Consider the following 24663-nt stretch of genomic DNA (forward strand, 5'->3'; position numbering starts at 1 on the left):
TCGAAATAAAAAATAAAAAATGAATTTCAGTTAGAAATTCTTTCAACTACATCGCAATCCTTATGGAAGAAATAGTGTAACATGCGAAAAATAGGTGCTTGTCACTTCTCTTAGCGTCTCTTTTCTAAAGTTGATTCACCATTTTTTTTCTTTGGAACAACCTTAGTTCCATCACTTTCTTTGATAACTTCGTTACACAATGTATGTTCCTTAAACTATGATGTCTTATGTTTCCTCGTACCTTTCCCTCATGCACTCTCACATAAGCTTTCTTCTCCAACCCATTTTTCTTCATGCATTCTCAGCCATCATCCACCTCCTACTGTTGGCTATAGTTTTGGTTTCATGGCTTTGGAAGAAGATCATCACTGTTGGAGAGACTGGAGATGACTCCAATAACAAGCATCAGAAGCCTTTGAATAATGCTGTGTTAAGAAAGACTACTTTGTTTTGTTCTTTAGGTACTTCTGCTTTCAACCTTGTCCTCTGCCTCTATAGTTACTACTTCTTAGGAGAAAAAGAAAAAGAAGAAGAAAAGCTCGTGACCCATTTGGATTTAGGTCTAAAAACTCTTGCTTGGGGTGTTATTAGTGTTTGCTTGCACAAAAGCTTGCTCTTATTTAGTTCAGGTGATGATAGAAGGAGGTTCTCTTTCATGTTCAGAGCATGGTGTGTTTTCTACTTTTTTGTTTCATGTTACTCCTTTGTAGTGGACTTTGTTCTTCATTTTTATGAAAAGCACGTGACTTTACCAGCTCAGGACATAGTTTCTGATGTGATTTCAGCTTCTGTGGGTTTATTCTTTTGCTATGTGGTGTGTTTTGTGAAGAAAATTGATGAGTGTGTAGAGGATCATACCACTGATGATCTTCAAGATCCACTACTATTGAATAATGGTAATGCAACTGTTTGTAGGAATGCCTCTGGGGCTGACACTGTTACCCCTTTCTCAAATGCTGGCATTTTCAGCATTCTAACATTCTCTTGGGTGGGCCCTCTTGTTTCTCTTGGCAAAAAGAAAACCTTGGACCTTGAGGATGTTCCACTACTTGATAAAAGAGATAGTGTAGTTGAAATTTTTCCAACTTTCAGAGAAAAAGTTGAAGCAGATTGTGGTGCAATTAATCACATAACCACTCTTAAACTGGTGAAGTTGTTAGTACTATCAGCATGGAAAGAGATTCTTTTCACTGCATTTCTTGCATTGTTGAATGCTTTGGCTTCTTATGTTGGTCCTTATCTTATTGATGCTTTTGTTCAATATCTTGATGGTCAAAGGGTTTATGAGAATCAAGGCTATGTTCTTGTTTCTGCATTTTTCTTATCAAACCTTGTTCAGTCCCTATCACAAAGGCATTGGTTCTTTAGGTTGCAGCAAGTTGGGATTAGAATTCAAGCACTGCTTGTGACTATGATCTATAACAAAGCCTTGACCCTTTCATGTCAATCAAAGCAGGGTCATACTTCTGGTGAAATGATCAATTTCATGACTGTTGATGCTGAAAGAGTTGGAACCTTCACTTGGTATATGCATGATTTGTGGAGGGTAGCTTTGCAAATTGTCTTAGCTTTGTTGATTTTGTATAAAAGTGTTGGTCTTGCTTCAATTGCTGCGTTTGTGGCCACTGTTGTCGTCATGTTGGTAAATGTTCCTTTGGGAAAAATGCAACAGAAGTTTCAGAAAAACTTGATGGATTCAAAGGACACAAGAATGAAGGCAACATCTGAGATTCTAAGGAACATGAAGATCCTCAAACTACAAGGATGGGAAATGAAGTTTCTATCTAAGATAAATGAGCTTAGGAAAGCTGAGGAAGGGTGGTTAAAGAAATCTGTATACAATTCAGCTATCAGTGCTTTTGTGTTCTGGATTGCTCCGTCTTTTGTATCTGTTGTTACTTTTGGTACATGTATGGTTATGGGGATTCCACTTGAATCAGGAAAGATCTTATCAGCACTTGCTACATTTAGAATTCTTCAAGGTGCCATATATAATCTTCCAGAAACAATATCAGCTATAGTACAAACTAAGGTTTCTCTTGATAGGATTTCTTCTTTCCTTCGTCTCGGTGACTTGCAATCTGATGTTGTAGAGAAGCTTCCTTTAGGTACTTCTGATAAAGCAATCGAAGTAACTAATGGAAACTTCTCTTGGGATCCATCTTCTCCAAATACAACATTGAAGAACATAAATTTTGAAGTTTTCCATGGCATGAGGGTTGCTGTTTGTGGGACAGTTGGATCAGGAAAATCTACATTGCTATCTTGTATATTGGGAGAGGTACCGAAGGTTTCAGGCACTCTAAAAGTGTGTGGAACAAAGGCCTATGTTGCTCAATCACCATGGATACAAAGTGGAAAGATAGAGGATACTATACTGTTTGGTAAAGAGATGGATAAGGAAAAGTATGAGAAGGTTCTTGAAGCTTGTTCCTTGAAGAAGGATCTTGAGATTTTATCATTTGGGGACCAAACAATTATAGGTGAACGTGGGATAAATTTGAGTGGTGGACAAAAACAAAGGATTCAAATAGCACGTGCTTTATATCAAGATTCTGATATATATCTGTTTGATGATCCTTTTAGTGCTGTGGATGCTCATACAGGATCTCATCTCTTTAAGGTAACTCAATTTTCACTCTTCTGTTTATTGTGTGTAATATAATCTAGGGTCATATATCTTTTTGTGTATATCACTTTTAGTTTTTTCAATTGCATGGCATTTGTATAACAGGAATGACTTTTAGTTTTTTCACTTTTAGGCATGAAATTTTCAATTTCTTTTGTGCATGACAGGAATGTTTGCTAGGCCTTTTAAGATCAAAGACAGTGATTTATGTTACTCATCAAGTTGAGTTCTTACCGGCTGCTGATCTTATATTGGTAAGTATTTATCATAGTTAATTGCCATTAATTGAAAAAATGATTTTTATTAATATGATGTTATTATGCCTTGTTGGTATAGGTAATGAAAGATGGGAAGATTACTCAATGTGGAAAGTATGCTGATCTGCTTAACAATGGAACTGATTTTATGGAACTTGTTGGTGCACATAAAAAAGCTTTGTCTACACTTGATTCAGATGAAGGAAAAATATCCAATGAAATAAGTACCTTGGAACAAGATTCAGATTTTCCTATTTCTCAGGGTGGAGAAGAAGAAGAGGAAAAGAAAGATGAGCAAAATGGTAAAACTGGTAACAAAGGTGATGAGGCAAAAGGCCAACTTGTTCAAGAAGAAGAAAGAGAGAGTGGTAGAGTTGGATTTTCAGTGTATTGGCAATATATTACTATGGCATATGGAGGTGCTCTTGTTCCTTTCATTCTGTTGGCTCATACTCTCTTCCAAGTTCTTCAAATTGGAAGCAACTATTGGATGGCTTGGGCAACACCAATCTCACAAGATGTTGAGCCACCTGTTTCTGAAACAACTCTTATAGCAGTCTATATTGCTTTGGCTGTTGCAAGTTCTTTCTGCATTCTTGCAAGGACTACATTATTTGCCACTGCTCTATGTAAGACAGCTACCATAATCTTCAATAAGATGCACTTCTGCATTTTTCGCGCTCCAATGGCATTCTTTGATTCCACTCCAAGCGGCCGAATTCTTAATAGAGTATGTCATGCTCATCCACAAATCCATTCAGTTTTTCCTATTTTGTGATATAGTTAGCTTTAATTTTGATAGCTATGCGATAGAACGCCTTTGACATTTTTTGTTTCTTACTGGTCTGTTCTGTTCTGTTCTCATGTAGGCTTCTACTGATCAAAGTTCAGTGGACACTGAGGTTCCTTATCAGTTTGCTTCATTTGTTTTTCCACTGATCCAACTTGTGGGAATTATAGCAGTGATGTCTCAAGCTGCATGGCAAGTTTTTATTGTCTTTATACCTGTGATTACAATCAGCATTTGGTATCAGGTATTAATTAGACCTTAATGATAATAACAATAAAGAGACACATTATGTACCAAGAGTTGAATCTTTTATATTATTCTTCTTTTTTTGGATCATAACATATTTGGCTCATACTTATAATGATGCAGCAATATTATTTGCCAGCAGCTCGAGAACTATCGCGTTTAGTTGGAGTATGCAAAGCCCCAATCATTCAGAACTTTTCTGAAACAATTTCTGGTACACCAACCATCAGAAGCTTTGATCAGCAGTCCAGATTTCAGGAAAAGAATTTGAAACTGATCGACAGATATTCGCGACCAGAGTTCAACAGTGCTGCTGCATCTGAATGGTTGTGCTTCCGTTTAGATATATTGTCTTCTATCATCTTTGCATTTTCCTTGATATTCTTGATATCCATTCCAGAAGGATTCATAGATCCAGGTACATAATCCAAATGTATGAGATTTGTTTAATAATAAAAAATGACCCTTTTGCTAACTAATTGTTATACCCTTTTGCTTAATTCTCTCATTGAAGGCCTTGCTGGTTTATCTGTTACCTATGGACTAAATTTGACCACAATCAATGCTTGGGTGATATGGAGTCTTTGCAGTTTGGAGAACAATATTATATCAGTGGAAAGAATACTTCAGTATACTTCCATTCCTAGTGAGCCTCCCCTTGTTGTCGAAGAAAATCGACCGGATCCTTCTTGGCCTTCACACGGCGAGGTTAATATACATGACTTGCAGGTAGTTAAAGATACTAATTTGTTTGATACATACATGCCTTTGAATTTATGCAGTAAAAATGGTTAGAACTTAGAGAGAACTTATGCTATGATATTTGTAATGAACTTATTGTTCATTGAACATGATGAAGGTTCGTTATGCTCCACACCTTCCACTTGTGTTGCATGGCCTCACATGCACATTTCGCGGAGGATGGAGAACTGGAATTGTTGGTAGAACAGGAAGTGGCAAAACAACTCTCATACAAACTCTTTTCCGAATTGTTGAACCAACTGCTGGAGAAGTTGTGATTGATGGCATCAACATCTCTTCAATAGGACTTCATGATTTGAGGTCTAGATTAAGCATTATTCCTCAGGATCCAACCATGTTTGAAGGGACAGTGAGAAACAATCTGGATCCACTAGAAGAGTACACAGATGAACAAATTTGGGAGGTTAGTTGGTTTTAGTTAAACAGATTCACTATCTAAAATATTACACATGAAATTATTTTTCTAACTCAAGTATTATTTTGACACATTTATATTACTTTTTTTTATATAGGCCCTTGATAAGTGTCAACTTGGTGATGAAGTTAGAAAGAAAGAAGGAAAGCTGGACTCTCCAGGTTTGTATTATAGTTTTCTTGAAACATATAATATCAGACTCTAGTTTCCAAATTTAGTTACCAAATAGAATTTGAGTTGAGTTTTACACAGCTCCATGAGTTTATGTGAACTCTCAAGTTTGATTACTTTTGCAGTTAGTGAGAATGGTGAAAATTGGAGTATGGGACAGAGTCAATTGGTGTGTCTAGGTAGGGTGCTGCTAAAGAAGAGCAAAGTATTGGTACTCGACGAAGCGACTGCATCAGTTGATACTGCCACGGACAATTTAATTCAACAAACTCTTAGGTTGCATTTCACTGAGTCCACAGTCATAACCATTGCGCATAGAATCACTTCTGTTCTTGAGAGCGATATGGTCTTGCTTCTTCATCAAGGTAAGAACTAAGAAGTGCCTATTATTCCTAGTTAAACTCTATTGTACCTTTTTCTTTTATCTTCCATTTTCTGATTTTTCATTGTAAATTAATCTAATACAGGACTAATTGAGGAGTATGATTCACCTTCAAAATTGCTAGAGGATAAGTCATCATCTTTTGCTCAACTTGTTGCAGAGTATACAATGAGATCTAAGTCCACTTTTCAGAAATTTCCTTATCAATGATTGAAATCTACCAGAGGAAAAATTTCTTAAAAAAAATTGTGTTGACCATTCACCAATGACTTCCAAGTCAATGTGAGTAATAATGGAATATTTTCTAAAAATGTTCTATTATGACCAGAATTACCATTTGATGATACGCTAGTTAAGCAGATAAATTTTCTGCGAACTTGATCATGCAACTCAAATTAAGCTTAACATTTAAGAATTAAAATGGAATTTTTTTTATTAGCAGTTGTTGCTACAAGAATTATGCTTTATCTCACGCAAGAGGGACACTACTTCAACACCTAATCAAGTTCATTGTTCATATCCAGATTTTATTTATTTATTTATTGTTGTTCATGTTAACATTCAAAATGCAATAAAAAATATTCCATACATTCTATATATCTCTATAAATACTAGGATTATTAACGACTAGCGCACTAATAGATATATATATATTGGGATGAGACTAAATCCATGGTTGTTAGTTACTCTAAAAGTGTATTTACAAGTTTGTTAATTTAACTCTTAGTCACTAGTTGTAGTAACCGGTGTAGTTAATTAGTTGTTAGCAGCTTGTAGTTTTAGTTCACAGTATGCATATAATTTAGTAACTGCAAAATGTAACAGTATAGGGTGGATTCTTCTTCTTGAAGCTAAATCTTATTTATCATGTCAATTGATTAATTATATGACAAATTAAAAGTTTTTATTCCTATCATAAAGCATTAGATCATATGAGATTATTAATCTCTGCTACTGCTAAAACATACTAGTAATGTAGTAATACATCCAATTGAAATTGATAAGGTATACCACAGCAAATTCAAAACATTATTCTACTAAATAAACTAGCTATAATATGTCTAAATCAGTGATCAGAAGATTTCTCAAAACTGGTTTTGGATCTCATTGTGTACTCAGCAACAAGTTGAGCAAAAGATGATGACTTATCCTCTAGCAATTTTGAAGGTGAATCATACTCTTCAATTAGTCCTGCATTAAATAAAGATACAAAGAATATCAGAAAATAGAAAATCAAGTTACAATAAAAGTTTAGTGAATAATAAATAATAATAGGCATTTCTTAGTTCTTGCCTTGATGAAGAAGCAAGACCATATCACTGTCAATAACAGAAGTGATTCTATGCGCAATGGTTATGACTGTGGAGTCAGCGAAATGCAGCCTAAGAGTTTGTTGAATCAAATTGTCTGTGGCAGTATCAACTGATGCAGTTGCTTCATCAAGCACCAATACCTTGCTCTTCTTTAGAAGCACCCTACCAAGGCACACCAATTGTCTCTGTCCCATGCTCCAATTCTCGCCATTTTCGCTAACTGCAGCATCAAGTTTTGCCTTAGCAATAAGTTCAGAGGTTACTATATCACTATATTCATGTGGAGTAATCAAAATTTTCCTAGTTATAAACTAGGAGGATATATAATTATTTATTCAAGAAAAATAGAATGCAAACCTGGAGAGTCCAACTTTCCTTCTTTTCTTCTAACTTCATCACCAAGTTGACACTTTTCAAGGGCCTATATATATGAGAATGTAAATGTGTGAATATTCTTGAGTCAGAAGAACAATTATAAGTCCATTATTTAGGATTTCAGATACTGAATCTGTTTAACAATAATAACAAACTAACCTCCCAAATTTGTTCATCAGTGTACTCCTCTAATGGATCCAGATTGTTTCTCACTGTCCCTTCAAACATAGTTGGATCCTGAGGAATAATGCTTAATCTAGACCTCAAATCATGAAGTCCTATTGAAGAGATGTTGATGCCATCAATCACAACCTCTCCAGCAGCTGGTTCAATGATTCGGAAGAGAGTTTGTATGAGAGTTGTTTTGCCACTTCCTGTTCTACCAACAATGCCAGTTTTCAATCCTCCATGAAATGTGCATGTGAGTCCATGCAACACAAGTGGAAGGTGTGGAGCATAACGAACCTTCATCATGTTCAAAGAATCATTAGTCCATTACAAGTATCATAGCATAAACTCTCTAAGTACTAATCACTTTGGAAAAGTGAACTTTAAGAAGACAAAATCATAACATGAATTCAAAATTGTGTATGATGTCAAACTAATTTCTATCTTCAATTACCTGCAAGTTGCATATATCAACTTCTCCATATGATGGCCAAGAAGGGCTTGGTCTATTTTCTTGCACAACAAGGGGAGGCTCACTAGGAATGGATGTATATTGAAGTATTCTTTCTACAGATATCATCTTGTTCTCCAACTCACAAAGAAGTCGAATCACCATAGCGTTTAGCGAGTTCAAATTGAGTCCGTAGGTAACAGCTAAACCAGCAAGGCCTTCAATAAGAGAATCAAGAATAAGTAGAGCACTTAGTTCCTCATTATATATGCAGCGTAATTTTTTTTAGTTAAACAAATATCATAATTTGATTATTGTTTACCTGGATCTATGACTCCTTGAGGAACAACCATCAAGCATATCACAGAAAACGCAAATGTGATTGAAGACAATATATCCAAACGGAAGCATAACCATGCAGATGCACCAGAACTATTGAACTGTGGTCGCGAATATCCGTCTATTAGCTTCATATTCTTTTCCTGAAATCTAGACTGCTGATCAAAGCTTCTGATGGTTGATGTACCAGAAATTGTTTCAGAAAAGTTCTGAAGGATTGGTGCTTTGCATACTCCAACTAAGCGCGATAGCTCTCGAGCTGGTGGTAAGTAATATTGCTGCAACATTATAAGGTGTAATGTTCTAGTTAAATATGATCCTGTGATATCATGAAATATAGTATAGTTTTGGAAAATTAGTTCAACTAATACCTGATACCAAATGCTGATTGCTATCACAGGTATAAAGACAATGAAAACTTGCCATGCAGATTGAGACATCACTGCTATAACTCCCAAAAGTTGGATGAATTGAAAGGCAAATGAAGCAGCTAGATAAGGAATGTTTGTGTCTACTGCACTTTGATCAGTAGAAACCTGCATTAGAACAGAACAGCAAGAAAGAAGAAGTGTCAAAGCCTCAAAGGCATTGTATTTCATAGTTTCTGCAAACAACAAAATAGATGAAGACGACATACTCTATTTAGAATTCGGCCGCTTGGAGTGGAATCAAAGAATGACATTGGTGCGCGAAAGATGCAGAAGTGCATCTTATTGCAGATTATGGTAGCTGTCTTATATACAGCAGTGGCAAGAAGTGTTGTCCTTGCAAGAATGCAGAAAGAACTTGCAATAGCCAAAGCAACATAGACAGCTATAAGAGTTGTTTCCAAAACAGGTGGCTCCACATCTTGTGAGATTGGTGCTGCCCAAGCCATCCAATAGTTGCTACCAATTTGGAGAACTTGGAAGAGAATATGAGCCAATAGCATGAAAGGAACAAGAGCACCTCCATATGCCATAGTGATAAATTGCCAATACACTGAAAATCCAACTCTACCTCTCTCTCTTTCTTCTTCTTGAACAAGTTGGCCTTTTGCCTCATCACCTTTGTTATCAATTTTACCATTTTGCTCATCTTTCTTTTCCTCTTCTTTCTCTCCACCCCGAGAAACAGGAACATCTAAATCTTGTTCTAAGGTACTTATTTCATTGGATACTATTCCTTCATCTATTGAATCAAGTGTAGACAAAGCTTTTTTATGTGCACCAACAAGTTCCATAAAATCAGTTCCATTGTTAAGAAGATCAGCATACTTTCCACATTGAGTAATCTTCCCATCTTTCATCACCTATACCAACAAGGCATAATAACATCATCTTATTAATTTTTTTTTAATTGATGGCAGTTAACTATGATAAATACTCACCAATATAAGGTCAGCAGCAGGTAAGAACTCAACTTGATGAGTAACATAAATTACTGTCTTTGATCTTAAAAGGCCTAGTAAACATTCCTGTCATACACAAAAGAAATTGAAAATGATAACTATTTAGCATTATACAAGTTCCATGATATTGACAAAACTAAAGAGATATACACAAAAAAGATATAAGACTCTAAATTGTTACACATAATAAAGAGAATAATGAAAATTGAGTTACCTTAAAGATGTGTGATCCTGTATGAGCATCCACAGCACTGAAAGGATCATCAAACATGTATATATCAGCATCTTGATAAAGAGATCTAGCAATTTGTACCCTTTGTTTTTGTCCACCACTCAAATTTATCCCACGTTCCCCAATAATTGTTTGGTCACCAAATGGCAAAATTTCAAGATCCTTTTTCAAGGAACAGGCTTCAAGAACCTTCTCATACTTTTCCCTATCCATCTCTTTACCAAACAGTATATTATCCTCTATCTTTCCACTTTGTATCCATGGTGATTGAGCAACATAGGCCTTTGTTCCACACACTTTTAGAGTGCCTGAAACCTTTGGTACTTCTCCCAATATACAAGAAAGCAATGTAGATTTTCCTGATCCAACTGTCCCACAAACAGCAACCCTCATGCCATGAAAAACTTCAAGATTTATGTTCTTCAATGTTGTATTTGGAGAAGATAGATCCCAAGAGAAGCTTCCATTGGTTACTTCAATTGCTTTATCTGAAGTACCGAAAGGTAGCTTCTCTACAACATCAGATTGCAAGTCTTCGAGACGAAGGAACGACGAAATCCTATCAAGAGAAACCTTAGTTTGTAGTATAGCTGAAATTGTATTTGGAAGATTATATATGGGAACTTGAAGGATTCTGAATGTTGCAAGTGCAGACAAAATTTTCCCTGACTCAAGTGGAATCCCCATAAGCATACATGAACCAAAAGTAACAACAGATACAAAAGTAGGAGCAATCCAGAACACAAAAGCACTGATAGCTGAATTGTATACAGATTTCTTTAACCACCCTTCCTCAGTTTTCCTAAGCTCAGTTATCTTAGATAGAAACTTCATTTCCCATCCTTGTAGTTTGAGGATCTTCATGTTCCTTAGAATCTCAGATGTTGCCTTCATCCTTGTATCTTTCGAGTCCATGAAGTTCTTCTGAAACTTCTTTTGTAATTTTCCAAGAGGAACATTTACCAACATTACAATTATGGTTGCCACAAACGCGGCGATTGAAGCAAGACCGACATTTTTATACAAAAGCAACAAGGCTAAGGCAACTTGCAGAGCTACTCTCCACAAATCATGCATATACCAAGTGAAGTTGCCAATTCTTCCAGCATCAACTGCCATGAAATTGATCATTTCACCAGAAGTATGACCCTTCCTTGATTGACAAGAAAGGACCAATGCTTTGTTATAGATCAGAGTTACAAGCAGTGCTTGGATTCTAATCCCAACTTGCTGCAACCTAAACAACCAATGCCTTTGTGAAAGGGACTCAACAAGTTTTGACAAGAAAAATGCAGAAACCAGAGCATAGCCCTGCTTTTCATTGACCCTTTGTCCAGCAAGGTATTGAACAAAAGCATCAATAAGATAAGGACCAACATAAGAAGCCAAAGTGTTCAACAATGCAAGAACTGCAGTGAAGAGAATCTCTCTCCATGCTGAGAGTATCAACAACTTCACCAGCTTAAGAGTGGTTATGTGGTTGATTTCACCACGACAATCTTTCTCAATTTTTTCTCTAAAAGTTGGAAAAGCTCCAAAAACACTATCATTTTTATCAAGTTGAGGAACATCCTCAGGGTCCAAGGTCTTCTTATTGCCAAGAGCAATAAGAGGGCCCACCCAAGAGAATGTAAGAATGCTGAAAATGCCAGCATTTGAGAAAGGGGAAACACAAACAGGTGCATTACCATTATTCAATAGTAATGGATCTTGAAGATCATCACTGACATGATCCTCTTCACACTCATTAATATTCTTCACAAAACACACCACATAACAAAAGAATAAACCCACAGAAGCTGATACAACATCAGAAACTAAGTACTGAGCTGGTAAAGCCACGTTCTTTTCATACAAAAGAACAATAATATCAACTACAAAGGAGTAACATGAAAGAAAGAAATAGAGAACACACCAAGGTTTGATCAAGAAGAAGAAAAACCTCTTGTGCATGCAAACACTGATAAGACCCCAAGCAAGAGTTTTGATAGCTAAATCCAAAAGGGTAACAAGCTTTCCTTCTTCCTCTAAGAAGTAAGAACTATAGAGGCAGAGGACAAAGTTGAAAGCAGAAACACCCAAAGAACAAAACAAAGTCTTTCTTAACATAACTTTATTCTTGAGCTTCTTATGCTTGTTGGACTCATCACTAGCTTCTCCAACTGTGATCTTCTTCCAAACCCAAGAAACCAAAACCATAGCCACCAGTATGAGGTGGATGATGGCAGAGAATGCATGGAGGAAAATGGGTTGGAGTAGAAAGCTCATGTCAGAGTAAGTAAGGGAAAGGTACGAGGAAATTTGAGACATAATAAATGTTTGAGAAACATGATGGTTTTTGAGGTTATATTTATATATATAGTGAAGTGAGACTTGCTTAGAAGGTGTGCTGTGTTGTGTATCAATAAAAGGAGTGGCTCTGCTTGAATAAGATTACGTGGTGATCAAGAAAGAAGAAAAAGTGAGTTATATAAATGGATATTGGATTGTAGGATAGCAGCAATTTCCTTTCATTTTATTAACATTTTCCATTGTTAAAGACTTTGTAGTTTGACTTACATATTATAGAAAGACTTATATGCCGCATAACAACAAAAAAAAAAAAAAGGAAAAGTATAGGTAGATAATGAAAATATTAAACAATGTGAACAATAGATATATCGAATGTTCAATTTACTAGGTGTGCGGATGGTTAAGATTTAGGTTAGTAATTTGGAGTGTAGTGTGTTTTACTTGAATTGGACCAATTTTATGACCTATTGTTTATATTGTTCAAGAAAATCATTGGTTATCTAGCATTACCCAAAAAGAAATTAACGTAGACTTAGGTTCGGTTTGAATAAACAACTTAATTAAGTTACTTTTAAAAAATAGCTTAAACAATAAATATTTATATTAAATGTAACTTATAAATAAGTTATTTTGTGTTTGGATTTTTAGTTTTAAAAGTACTTATTTTAAGAGAAGAGTGATAAAAAATTTTTTATTTGAGAGAAATTATTTTTTTTAACTTCTCCATAAGCACTAAAATAACTTCTTAGAAAGCTATAATTTAGTTTTTTAACATTAATGCTATACTTTTTTATAAGTTAAAAGTAAAAAAAAAAAAAAAAGTAACTTATGAACCTATCTAAACGGGTCCTTATAGTTGTTATCTATTTTTTATTATTTAAATAAAAAATTGAGAAATTAGTTTAAAATAATTTATTTGTAAAGTAAGTAATTTGGTTTCTAAAATTAAAAATGACCAAAATTACATAGATTATTCATTATTGTATATTCATAATTTGAATAATTAAGAAAATTGAGTAGGATTAAAATAGGAACAACCCATTTCAACCGACAATGTGTTAGTCATTAGACACTAATTCTATGTATGAATGTATCTATTAGGCTTTTTTAAAAATTTTATTCAAATATATTTAAGATTAAAATATATTTGTGATTAATAAAAATATTTTTGTTTAGTTTTTATAAATATTTAATAAAATTTACTGTTTATTTTAATACTTTTATAAAATAAAAAAATTCTTAATTTAATAATGAGTTAATATAAAATAAATATAAAAATAATATATAATTAAATATTTTAGATTATATATTAATTAAAAAATATAGTATATAATTATGTAATATAATTTTAAAAAGGTGTAATATATAATAAAAAACAGCTTGGTCCAGTAATAGCTAATTAAACTACTTTTTGTTTCTCAAATTTTTTATTCGAATCTCATCTCAAGCAGAATTTTTAAATAAGCACAAATCTACACGGTGACGTAAAAAAAATCAAGAAGGTGACAATTAAATAATATATTTTAAAAGAGTGATAATTTGATAAATAGCTTTTATATAAAACAGTGATATTTTAATTAAAAAATTCTGTCTACTAATGATATATATTATAAAAAAAATTTCAAGTGTACGGAAAACACCATTCCAGTTGTTTTAACTGTTGATTTTAATTAATATATATTATATATATTTTTTATAATTTAAACTAACGGTTAAAATAACTGAAATACCGATATTTTTTTTTGATATACTTAAAACTTTTCTTATATTATATTCTCTTAGATTAATCTAGTAATTATCTTTCTCATTAAAAAAGGAAAAATATTAATAATTATCCTTTATATTGTTTAAAAATGAAGAAAATGATTAAGAAATTGTATATTATTATAGAGTAAATGTATAGTGATGGTCCCAGCATAACAGAGAAAAAGAAGAGAAAGAACAGAGAGTCAAATACGTGTGTTGGAAATTTGAGTCCATTATCTGTTTGAAGTGTTTTGGGCGTGCATGATCATGAAGTGTGATGTAATGTATGTCATATGTTTTGATGTGGCTCAATTACTGAATTCAAAGATTCCCGTAACAGAGGCGTGCATGCTCGGATTAAGACGGGTTAGATCAAAATTTCATTCTAATATCTTATCGGATCTATTTTTTAAATTAATTTAAAATATTCAATTAACTAAGTTGATTCGAAATATATATAAATTTTTAAGTTTTATACAATAAATTAATAAAATATAATTTAAAAAAATAAATTTAATAAATATTATATGTATTTATATTAAAATAAATTATTTTATTTATTTTTAAAATAAATAAATAAAATAATATTATATAATATATAAAAATATTTTAATTAAAGTATGAAACATAATATTTTATTTAATTTTATCAAAATATATATTTTAATTATGTAATATAATTTTTGTTGAGGTGAATCGATTGATTCGAAATATAATTAAAATCTAACTAAAAAATATTATTGAATAAAATAATAAATTTAAATTTGGCAAAATATGTTTTGGGTTAGGAGTTAGGACTCGGATCTTATAACTTTCAATCCATAACATTATTATTACAGATTTGTTACACATATAAATTTTTTTAACATATAAATTTATATAAGTTGGTTCAAATTTAACAAAAATAACTCTAAATTTATATTGCGTATAAACACGCACTTCCCTAACTTTGAATAGCGCAAACAGTTTTTTTCCTTTAATCAAAATCGCCACCCTCAAAATTCAAACAAAGATCAAAATTTTTAAAAATCTCTCAAAATCGTCGCGAAAAGTGAACGAAGTTTCAAAGTTGAATTCGAAAAGAATTATGAAAAAATGAAATAAGGAGATGAAGAAGAAGAAGAAGAAGCAGAAGATGAGAAGGAGGAAAAGAAAAACTTTTGAATTATGCAGAAATTATTAATACAAAAACACACAAAATGTAACACCCTAACTTTTAGCACCTCATGATCGTACTAAAAGTCTAAGTGCTACTTACCTCTAAACCTTTTTATTATATACTATCTTTATTTAATATTGAGTCTTCGCGAATACGAACCGAAACTTTAATTAAGAAAACGAAAAGAGACTTTATTTTACGCCACTAAATCACAAAAGTATATATATTCACATAGTATTAAATACATAAACTTATTTCAAGATTCCCAAAAACAAATCCTACCCCTCTAAAAACTCTAACTAACAAGGCGAGGGGAAAACAAATCCTAACAACTCAACTTATAAACATATTCCTCTGTGCTCCCGTAACTTGACAATGAGCCTTTGCACCTGTAGCTAAAAAGGGGTGGAGATAGGGGGTAAGAACTGAGAAGTTCTTAGTAGGGTCGGGGTTAGAAGTTAAGTTCATTTTGCCATTGTTAACCAACCGCAACTAACAACAAAACACTTATAAGCATGAATAATAAAAGAACTCAGAAGTCAATCAGTCACGCAGCACACACACACAATCACAGAGTTACACAGCACAGAGATATGCGCAAACAAGCGTGATGCATGTCTATTCCTATCGCAGGTAATGAGCTCATTTGTCGGTTTCGACCCGCGCCCGACGCAATCCGACTCGCAAGTCAGATAAGGCATTCTAGCGGCATAACCTCTGCAAGTTTCTACTCCTTGCAGGCGCTGATTCTCCAGCTGAAGTACGCTGAACATGACCTCTGCAAGTACTTGCAGGCGCTGATTCTCCAGCTGAAGCATGTGCCACTTTCTCCTGGAAGCCATTCCATATACACGGGATTTCCGTACAATCATTCAAAAACAAAGCCCACGGCTTAACACTTTCACATCGGCACCATAACTATTTACTTTCCGTCACCCTCTCGTGACCTTTCAATCATTCTCATAAGTACACATGCCGATTTATCTTCTCTTTTTCTTTTAAAACTAAAACCACATATTTATGTCATTCTCCAAAATCTTTAAAACAATTAATAATCCAGCAGCAAAAATATTTCTTTAATAATTCAAAATCAGTTAATATATTTCTTAAAGCTTTTGAAAATTCCATTTCTTATTCCCAAAATAATCAAAGCATCCCAACTAGTTGTTCATACATAACTGAATCAAAATCTCAAGCAAACAACAATAATTCAACAATAATTTAACATAAACTCATTCAAATTCACGCAATAATCAGCTAAATCAACATTCACTTATCAAACTCACATTTAATTATTATAAAGTTACCAAACCCTACCTCCATATGAAATCAAACTAACGGGACCTCCGGAGAAGTTTTCTGACCGAACTGCTGAAGAAGAAAACGTTAAGAATCATCTGTGCCTCCTAAAACTCCAATTGACCGAACTCAAGGGAAAGAGGAGTTATGTCACCGTCAACTTCCACCGATAAAAAGTGACGCCAATACGTAGAGGAGGAGGATACGAACACTTTTATCGGATTAGATTTTTCATTGGAGTTACGAATCTCAAGAAATTGAAGCCGAAGGCTCAACAATGCCACGGTTTCTTCCTTCCCTCGCTCACGGCTTTCTCTCTCTTTCTCTGTGCTTTCTTTTCTTCTCTTCCAACTTCAGTTTGGTTATGAGATGAGCAAAGATATTAGGTGGTGATTTGTGTGGAGTTAAGCTTTGTTAGGTGTCATTGTTCTATATATACATATATGCATTCAAGGCCACGTTTCCATTTATTTCTTTTTCTCCCTTAATGGTTTCGGCCAATTCTTTTCCCTTGTGCCCTTATGAAAACTGAGTAATTACTAATGCTAATCATAAAGTTCATTGGCAATTTAATTGTTAGGTATCAAGGATAATGAATAAATGAAAGCATGTGTCATTATTAATATATGCATATATGCACGTTCCCCTTAATGATTTTGACTATAATAAATAAATAAATAAATAACAATTCTTTTATTTTTTTTAAATATCTTATTACAATAATAAAAATAATTTAAAAATTTTAATAGATTTTAAACTCAAGGTATCATAAAATTTAATTTAATTACTTTTAGAAAAATAATTTTTCTTTAAATACAATAATAAATTATGTATAACTAATTATATAATTTTTTTAAAAATTCGGGGTGTTATACAAAATTCTTAAACAATACACATAAATATCTTAGTTTTGCATTGAAATTTGTTGCAAATACATACAAATATTTTTTTTTTAATATTACGTTTTTTTTCTTTTTTTTATTTCTTTTTTTTTTTAGTTGAATGAATGTAAGTTCATCATCTTTCAAGTAATTTTGTAGCATTATGTGTTTCTTCTTCTTCTTTGTTTGATTTTTTTGTTTTTATTCTTGTTAAGAGAGTAAAACAAAAAGAAACTTGAAAAGGTAAAATAAGAAGAAAAAGATGAATAAAAAAAATAAAAATGATGATGAAAAAAAAAAGAAGAAGAAGCAAAAGATGAAGAGAAAGAAAAATTTTGAATTATGCAGAATTTATCAGTATACATACACCGAAAATCCTTAAACAATACATATAAATATCTTAGTTTTACACCAAAATTTGCTACAAATACACAAAAATATTTCTTTTAATGCAGAACTCTTATATTACATTCAATTCAAAATATCAACGTTGAATAGCAATTTTCACAAAGAAAAATAACATTATTCACTTATAGAATCATAAACTACTAACAAAAACATTAACTAGAATCAAACCACACTTCAACCACTTGATTGGATTTAAAACAATAATCCACTTCACTCTGGTTCGATTAACAATTTGAACTTGAATAATTCATTATCTTCAACAACAAGCACTACAAGAATATGGCCGATTAGCTACCACGAAAAGAGTCGTAAAATCATCGCTAATCTGACGCAAAATATAATTTGTGACAAATTAGCTACCGCCTAACAACTAATGCTTTCCTTGCTAATTACAAGTCGCAGATCAGTGAGGAAAATACAATAGTCGCTATTTCATCGAAAAGTTTCTTAGCTTCCAAATAGATAGTCGCAAATCCATCACTAAAGCAAAAGCTAATTCCATAGAAGAAATAGATTAAACGGTAGTCGCTAATTAGCTACAAACTCTACTGCAGCAAACTCGTCGCTAAACGCAAGCTAACTTCGTAGACAAAATAAAAAGTTTAGTTGATGCTAATTAGCGAGGGATTTTTTCGAGCCTAACTCGTTGCAAGTTGTCCGCTAATATGATCGCAAATTTGTCGCGTTTTGTAGCAAATCTATAACTAGTCTTTGAAAATCCGTAATTAAATTTGTAGGAATTTTGTCGTTAAACCAAAGCTATTCTAAATGAGAAAATAGAGTTATGAAGTAATCGCTAACTTGCTAGGAAATAATATGTAGTCAATTAGTTACAATACTATCGCAAAATGTCATCGCAATTTCCTTTTAAACTAGTAACAAATCGATAAATATCTTATAAATGTTTCAGTTGAAATAGAGTCTTTAATTTGTCACCATCATCAACAGTGAGTATGCGCTAATTTTTCTATAATAATTATACTAAATAATTTCTTTAAATAATAAAAATTATCTGTAAACAAAATATAGATGTAAAGACAGTTGTAGCTTATTCAACCAAGAACCAAATCTGTAGTAAACCTTGCATAGCTTTATCTCTTATTTCCAGTTAATACTTAATACATCAAATTCTTGTTCATCGAGAAACGTCACATTAAAGTTTTACCCTCAAAATAGAAATATGAGAAGGAAAAAATCAACTGAAAGGCCAAGGTACAACTACTACAGGTAATTTTAGTGAAGGTATGCCTCCATTTGCAAAGTAAGGAATGGAGCTACTGGAATTACTTGAACTATAACCATTTTTCACTGCTTTCAAATGGTCAACATTCATGTCAGAACTTTTCTTGATCTTCTTTTCTTGAATCTGTTCAACTCTCAGATGAGGGAAGAAAATAGATAAGTTTATGTCAAAAGCTATTCACTCTAATAACCGAATATCAAAAACAAAAATGGAAACTCATGGTCGAAAAAAGACTCATGGTGGAAAAAGGAAATCACATAGACATAAATATCAGATAACAAAATCTGTAGAATATTTGAGCTGAGACTCCAATGCCAAGTTATAGGAATCTATTCCAAAACAAGGAGCTGGAGCAATAATGATTTATTCAAAGATATTCAAAGCCTAATGTCTAACAAGAGTGCCATTAAACTCTTTGTCAGTTTAGATAAATAACATGCTTTCCGAAATTTGTCGCATATCATAAAAAATTTAATGAATGCATAGAACTGAGAGGACCTAAAAAATCTCAACCATCTAAAAGATGCCAATTAAATATATAAATAAATTGAAATACTCTCTAGAACTAAAACAATCATATTAAAGGAAAAGAGATAAGAAAAATGAATGAATTGTTGTTAAACAATAGATACTAGATAATAGAATCTCTCAAAAATTGAATGAATTTCTATTGTTTAGAATATAGATTGAAAAAAAAAAGATGGTCAATGATAATACTAAACAAATTTATACTCTGAACATTTTATTTTTAATATTAGAATGGTAGCGATGTTTTTTTAAAGAGCACCGCTAGGGAGACAATGAAATATGTATACAATGTATACAATGAGCCGTTTATTAGGCCCAATTAATATTAATAGAGAGAATTAACCCTAATCCTATTATGGCTGTTTAAATTAACACACCACCCAATTTTTCATATTTTCACTTTTTTCCCAAATCACCCAACCCTTATTTTTCGCCCTTTTTTCCCCCAACACCCAAACCCTCCCAATCTTTGCACACACCCGTTATGGCGAGAACCTCTCAAGTTGCAACCGAGGAAGGTCACCCCTAAACGCAATACTCCTCATCGTTGGCATCAAGAATGGCGGCCTCTCTCTACTGAACATCCGACCGTCTCTGCAACCGAGCTGCCAGGCGCGATGCCGCCGACCAGGAACGCAACCAAGGAGCCTTCACCGACGAACCGAGCAACAGCAGAGTTTTCCTCGCGTGGGCGCTTTCCTCTCCATAGCAGTGGTGCAGCCGACCCGAGAAAACAGCCACCTGATGGTCAACAGTTCACCGGAAACACAATGAACATCATCTCTAAAAGAATCCTAACCATCCAATGTAAGTGGGTTTAGTTGTTCATGTTTCAATTGGTAATCGCTCTTGCATATTTGAATGTAGATAGATTTTATTGATTAAATCCTTGATTACCCATGGTGAACAAACCGTGGTTGCTATTTTATTATCGCATAGCCTATGGAATATGTAGTTAGTTTAGATTGTTGAAATTCATGGTGCTTTAACTTTGGCGCAGAAAAGGTCGAAAATGTTTGGGATCGAGTTTATATAGCAATTAAATTTAAATAATTTTTGTCCCAGGAAGCAATAAAACAATCTAAATATCCCATGTTCAAGGCTTCAACAAGACAGGCGTCCAAACCCTGTGGTTTAGTGTTCATTAGATAGTAAATAGTAACGGCATTCAAGATCTTAATTGAATTCAAGTGGAATGCCATACATATTGTCAATCAAATTTTTTGGCTTGTTAGCTCTTGTTATCATTGCTATTGATATCATTTTACTCTTTCAAACGCCATAATTGAGAGAGAACAAAAGCAACTTATAGTGATTAAATTCTTTATTTTTATTATATGTATGTGGACCAAATGGCATTAGGATATCATAGCAGAGGTTACTATTAATATGCTATTTAAGTCATTCTTTGCAATATGCCTCGTTAAATGCATGAGTTTTGAGTAACTAAGAAAAAATTACATATATGTATGTATCCATAATTTATGGTAGCTTATTTTACCTGCAGCTTTACATAAAGTAAATTTTTTTCAGACTTTGAAAGAGAAGTCGGATTAACTCATTCCACCAACTTCCATACTTGCCTTATGGTTGTTTAATTGTTAGGTTGCAAAACTATGATTTTTCACTGCCTTATCTCTGTTTACTTGCTCTGTCTATTGTCTAGCTAGTTTCATCTCTCATTTTTTTATTGAAAATAACAAATTATTTATTATACTAACTACTACCAAATAGGTTATTAAATTACTTATTAAATTGAGATACTTTGTTTTGATAGATCATGCATGATATGTGGTTGTGTTTGGTGTGTTTGTAATTGATGGTTGTGCTCCTCCTCATGGGTTGTTAATAATTTCATTTGTAGAACTTGGATGGTCACTTTGACAGGGGATTGGATGGTTGGATTTTGTATTTGCTGCTATGTCTTCATGAGTTAGTTTTTTATCTCATTTATAGATGGTTACAAAAGAAAAATTGTGAGATTTGATCTTCATGAGTGATCGTCTTTGAATTTTTTATGTTACTATATATATTATGAAATCATTTTTTATTGTTAAATGCTCCTGGAATTGATTTTGAGAACATCTTGGTTTGTTGCTGGAATTGAGGGTAGAACGAGAGTCGAGTGTTAGAAACGAGGGAATTTTATTTTATTTCTTTTCCCTTAATTAATTAGTACTTTCATATATAGTTGTTGCATTGGTATTAGATGTATGCTTTTTTTTTATTTGTTACTAACTCGATGTACACATGATGAGATCAATTACATGTCGGATGGTTAGTTTTCCAGGCAATTGGATGGTCATTTTTCATAATGGGGATCGCTATTTTGATTTGATTATAGTGACAGCACCTTTTTAAAAGGTAATGCTAAAAGAATCTCTGTTTTCTACGTAAACTAGTGTATATATGGTGTTGAAAAGCAGGTTCTAGTCTTAGATATTCAGTCCTGACGTTTACTGAAATGGATGGTTACTTTAATTCATTTTGTGGTGGTTATTTTTTGCTGTAGCCATTGTTGTTTGGTGATAACATGTTGTGCTGTGTGATTCTTATTTATCTTGCTCATTGTTGTGTTTATAATTGGTTGATTTGGTCTCTAAATCCAGTTAAATTCTTGTCGAATATTTCCTTTCTCTACATGGGCTGCTATTTTTTTTTTATTAGCAGCTGGAATGAATACAATTTTATGTCTCATGTTGTTTTAATTTTTCTTACTTGATTATAAATTGAAAAGAATATTCACTTGGATTGCAGAGAACCTATTGAGTGAGTATTTATTCACGGCGATCCAATCATACATTCTCCTACAGTCCAAGCTATAAATCAAATGGGTAAAAAGGAAGTGAGATCACCATTTACAGCTCTGAGCACGAGGACATTGAAATAACGTACAGAAGGATTGCCAAAAGGAGAAAATTCAAAGGTAGAAAAACTTAGCATACTTAAGATAACGTACTTGATAAGATTTGAATATTTACCTTATTTACTAGTTAGAGTCTTTGGAAGTTATTTATGACACATTGGGATGACATTTTTGTGGTGGATCCCTTTTTTTAGAACTTATGTGAATCTGTTGGTGTAAAAGAATTCAAGCATGACACTGACAAGTGAGTCAAAAATGACCATCTATTTTTTATGAAAGTAACCATCTAGATACATGGTGAACCGAACATCCAGTATACTATTTCTTAGTACAGGGATATCTCTTTTGTATTTCAAGCTGATATTACTTGAATCTGATAAGTGTTGACTTTATTATCACTGTTCTTGAATCAATATATTATAATTTGTTTTGAGTACCTGCTACAGTTTACAAGGGTTGAATACCCGAAAACAACCATTCACGTATACAGTTACAGTAAACATCTGATTTCATAGATAAATGAACATCCAACACATCTAAGTAAAGATAAACATGTAACTACTATCTAAAGCGACTAGCTGCACACCAAATGAAATTAATCAAGCTCCTTATACAACAAAGTATCGGAACTTATCTAGATTAAATTGGTTCATTGAAATTAATCAAGTCTAGTTTCTTGTAACAATTACGAACACACCGGATACCTATATCTTTAGAGAATAAAGCCACCCGTTGCTAACAACAAAAACATCACACTTGGCATTTGCGTCTTTGAAAAATATCATCTTCATCTACAATTGCTGACAAATGAATAACTATTGAAATCCTATAACCATGAAGAAAAATATTAAAGGTACTCGAAACCATTTCCAACAGATTTTAACTGCTGCCGAATGAGCTTAACAAAGACATGCAGCTACCAGCTTATTGGCACTCATGCCGGCAAACCGGAGCACCAAATTCCATATTTTGAGAGGCCTCCAGAGGAACAACCTGCTAAACAACACAAAAAGATGACAACAATTAATTATTTGCATAGTAATGTACTAAATAATCGTGCAAGGTCGGATTAATTTAATCATGTACCGGAGCGACATTTAATTTATTCTCTATCTAGTTTATTCATCATATAAATATAGTTAATCTAAATATGCAGGACAAATATTTAGTCAACCATAAATTCATATCTCCTAAATATTTAACAATTATTTTCAAAGAGTCTAAATAACCACATCTCCATTAGCTATATTTTATATTATATACTTCACTAATACGGTTCCAGTGGAGCTTTGGAATCATTATCACACGCAAATTCTGCACATATCAAATATACATGACATTGAATTATCACATGCGAATTCTTCATCCATATAATCATAAAAAGAATTTAATAAAACCATAGAAGTGGTTGCATGTGGAGTGCTTCTGTTGCATCTACTGAAGCATTTAACATAAAAAAGAGCCCCATACTTTTACTAAGTGGAATGAATAAAAATCATAAACAAATAACCATTCGCTATGCATGCCTCCACATAAATTGCTTACCTTGTTGGATTCTTCACCCTCTTCTACGCAATGGTTGGGATCATTATTATGTGAATTTGATGAATTTTCGTTACTGACGGCCAATAGAACACCCCATAGCGGTTGAATGAAATTCAACTCCATTTATGCTCTTTCGAGGCGTGATAGACGTCTCAAGCCTGACTCCACTTGTAATCCCTCTAACTTGCGAATGCCGACGTCGCAAGAAAGACGCAAGCCGGTTGCGACAAAATGCCTAAAGATAACAAAATTTAAGATAAATGCTGGCCAAACATAGGAATTAAATAAAAAGTTTTACTCAGGCATTTCATCAAGCATATGGTATGCACAATATGTAAACAGGAATTTTTCACTCAATTTAAGCAGCAATCAATCCAGAAAAATCAGCCATCAAACATTTTGGAATCCAAAAAGTATCAATCTATTAATCTAAGCCCAATCTAAACACTAAAAGCAGAATTAAAAATTAGTTAACATAAATAAACGAAAGAACACGAGAAGGAGGAAGCATGAAACCTGCGTTGGTGAAAGGGAAAGAATAAGAAGAGAGGACTAGCAGAGGCGATGTTGCAGCGGCACAGAGCTTAGCCGCTGCTGGGTTGCACTGGGATTTCTCGCAGGTGGACTTGATGCGGTGCCATCAAAACGCGCCGGACGACTAGAATGCGCTGCTGGGAGTTCACCGGTGCGGACTTCCGGTGACAAGACACAAGCTAGGGAGAAGATGCGTTATCACCGTCGGCAAGAGAGGCTGCGTTTTTGGTCTGTCCTTGCCCT

The 24663-nt window shown here is 33.4% G+C and overlaps 2 protein-coding genes across 2 annotated transcripts; one reads left to right on the top strand and one right to left on the bottom strand.

The window, feature by feature from the left end:
• Window positions 1–220: 220 nt before the first annotated feature.
• Window positions 221–5862, top strand: LOC130941159 (ABC transporter C family member 3-like). The gene is made up of 10 exons (XM_057869563.1): window positions 221–2623; window positions 2797–2883; window positions 2966–3616; window positions 3756–3920; window positions 4046–4340; window positions 4437–4651; window positions 4782–5087; window positions 5197–5260; window positions 5396–5635; window positions 5738–5862. Exons 1-10 carry the CDS (start codon window positions 221–223, stop codon window positions 5860–5862), a joined length of 4551 nt encoding a protein of 1516 aa, XP_057725546.1.
• Window positions 5863–6488: 626 nt separating this feature from the next.
• On the bottom strand, window positions 6489–24009 carry LOC130941161 (ABC transporter C family member 3-like). Its single transcript, XM_057869564.1, has 14 exons — window positions 23887–24009; window positions 23605–23655; window positions 23290–23334; window positions 15832–15947; window positions 9903–12339; window positions 9668–9754; window positions 8936–9589; window positions 8670–8834; window positions 8282–8576; window positions 7963–8177; window positions 7500–7805; window positions 7323–7386; window positions 6946–7185; window positions 6489–6843 (listed from the first exon to the last, which is right to left on the bottom strand). Exons 1-14 carry the CDS (start codon window positions 24007–24009, stop codon window positions 6719–6721), a joined length of 4923 nt encoding a protein of 1640 aa, XP_057725547.1. The 3' UTR covers window positions 6489–6718.
• Between the last annotated feature and the right edge of the window lie 654 nt (window positions 24010–24663).

This window comes from Arachis stenosperma, chromosome 7, assembly GCF_014773155.1.
Source record: "Arachis stenosperma cultivar V10309 chromosome 7, arast.V10309.gnm1.PFL2, whole genome shotgun sequence".
Taxonomy (NCBI): domain Eukaryota; kingdom Viridiplantae; phylum Streptophyta; class Magnoliopsida; order Fabales; family Fabaceae; genus Arachis; species Arachis stenosperma.

Excerpts from the sequence above, each read along its gene's own strand:
- LOC130941159 (XM_057869563.1), top strand. The coding sequence starts at position 221 with ATGTCTTATGTTTCCTCGTACCTTTCCCTCATGCACTCTCACATAAGC. Across the intron at positions 2,624-2,796 it reads CAGGATCTCATCTCTTTAAG|GAATGTTTGCTAGGCCTTTT; the intron begins GTAACTCAATTT and ends TGTGCATGACAG. Across the intron at positions 4,341-4,436 it reads AGAAGGATTCATAGATCCAG|GCCTTGCTGGTTTATCTGTT; the intron begins GTACATAATCCA and ends CTCTCATTGAAG.
- LOC130941161 (XM_057869564.1), bottom strand. The coding sequence starts at position 24,009 with ATGGAGTTGAATTTCATTCAACCGCTATGGGGTGTTCTATTGGCCGTC. Across the intron at positions 15,948-23,289 it reads ATATGGAATTTGGTGCTCCG|GAGAAAGTGGCACATGCTTC; the intron begins GTTTGCCGGCAT and ends AATGGCTTCCAG. Across the intron at positions 12,340-15,831 it reads AGGAGTAGAAACTTGCAGAG|AGCCACTCCTTTTATTGATA; the intron begins GTTATGCCGCTA and ends TTATTCAAGCAG.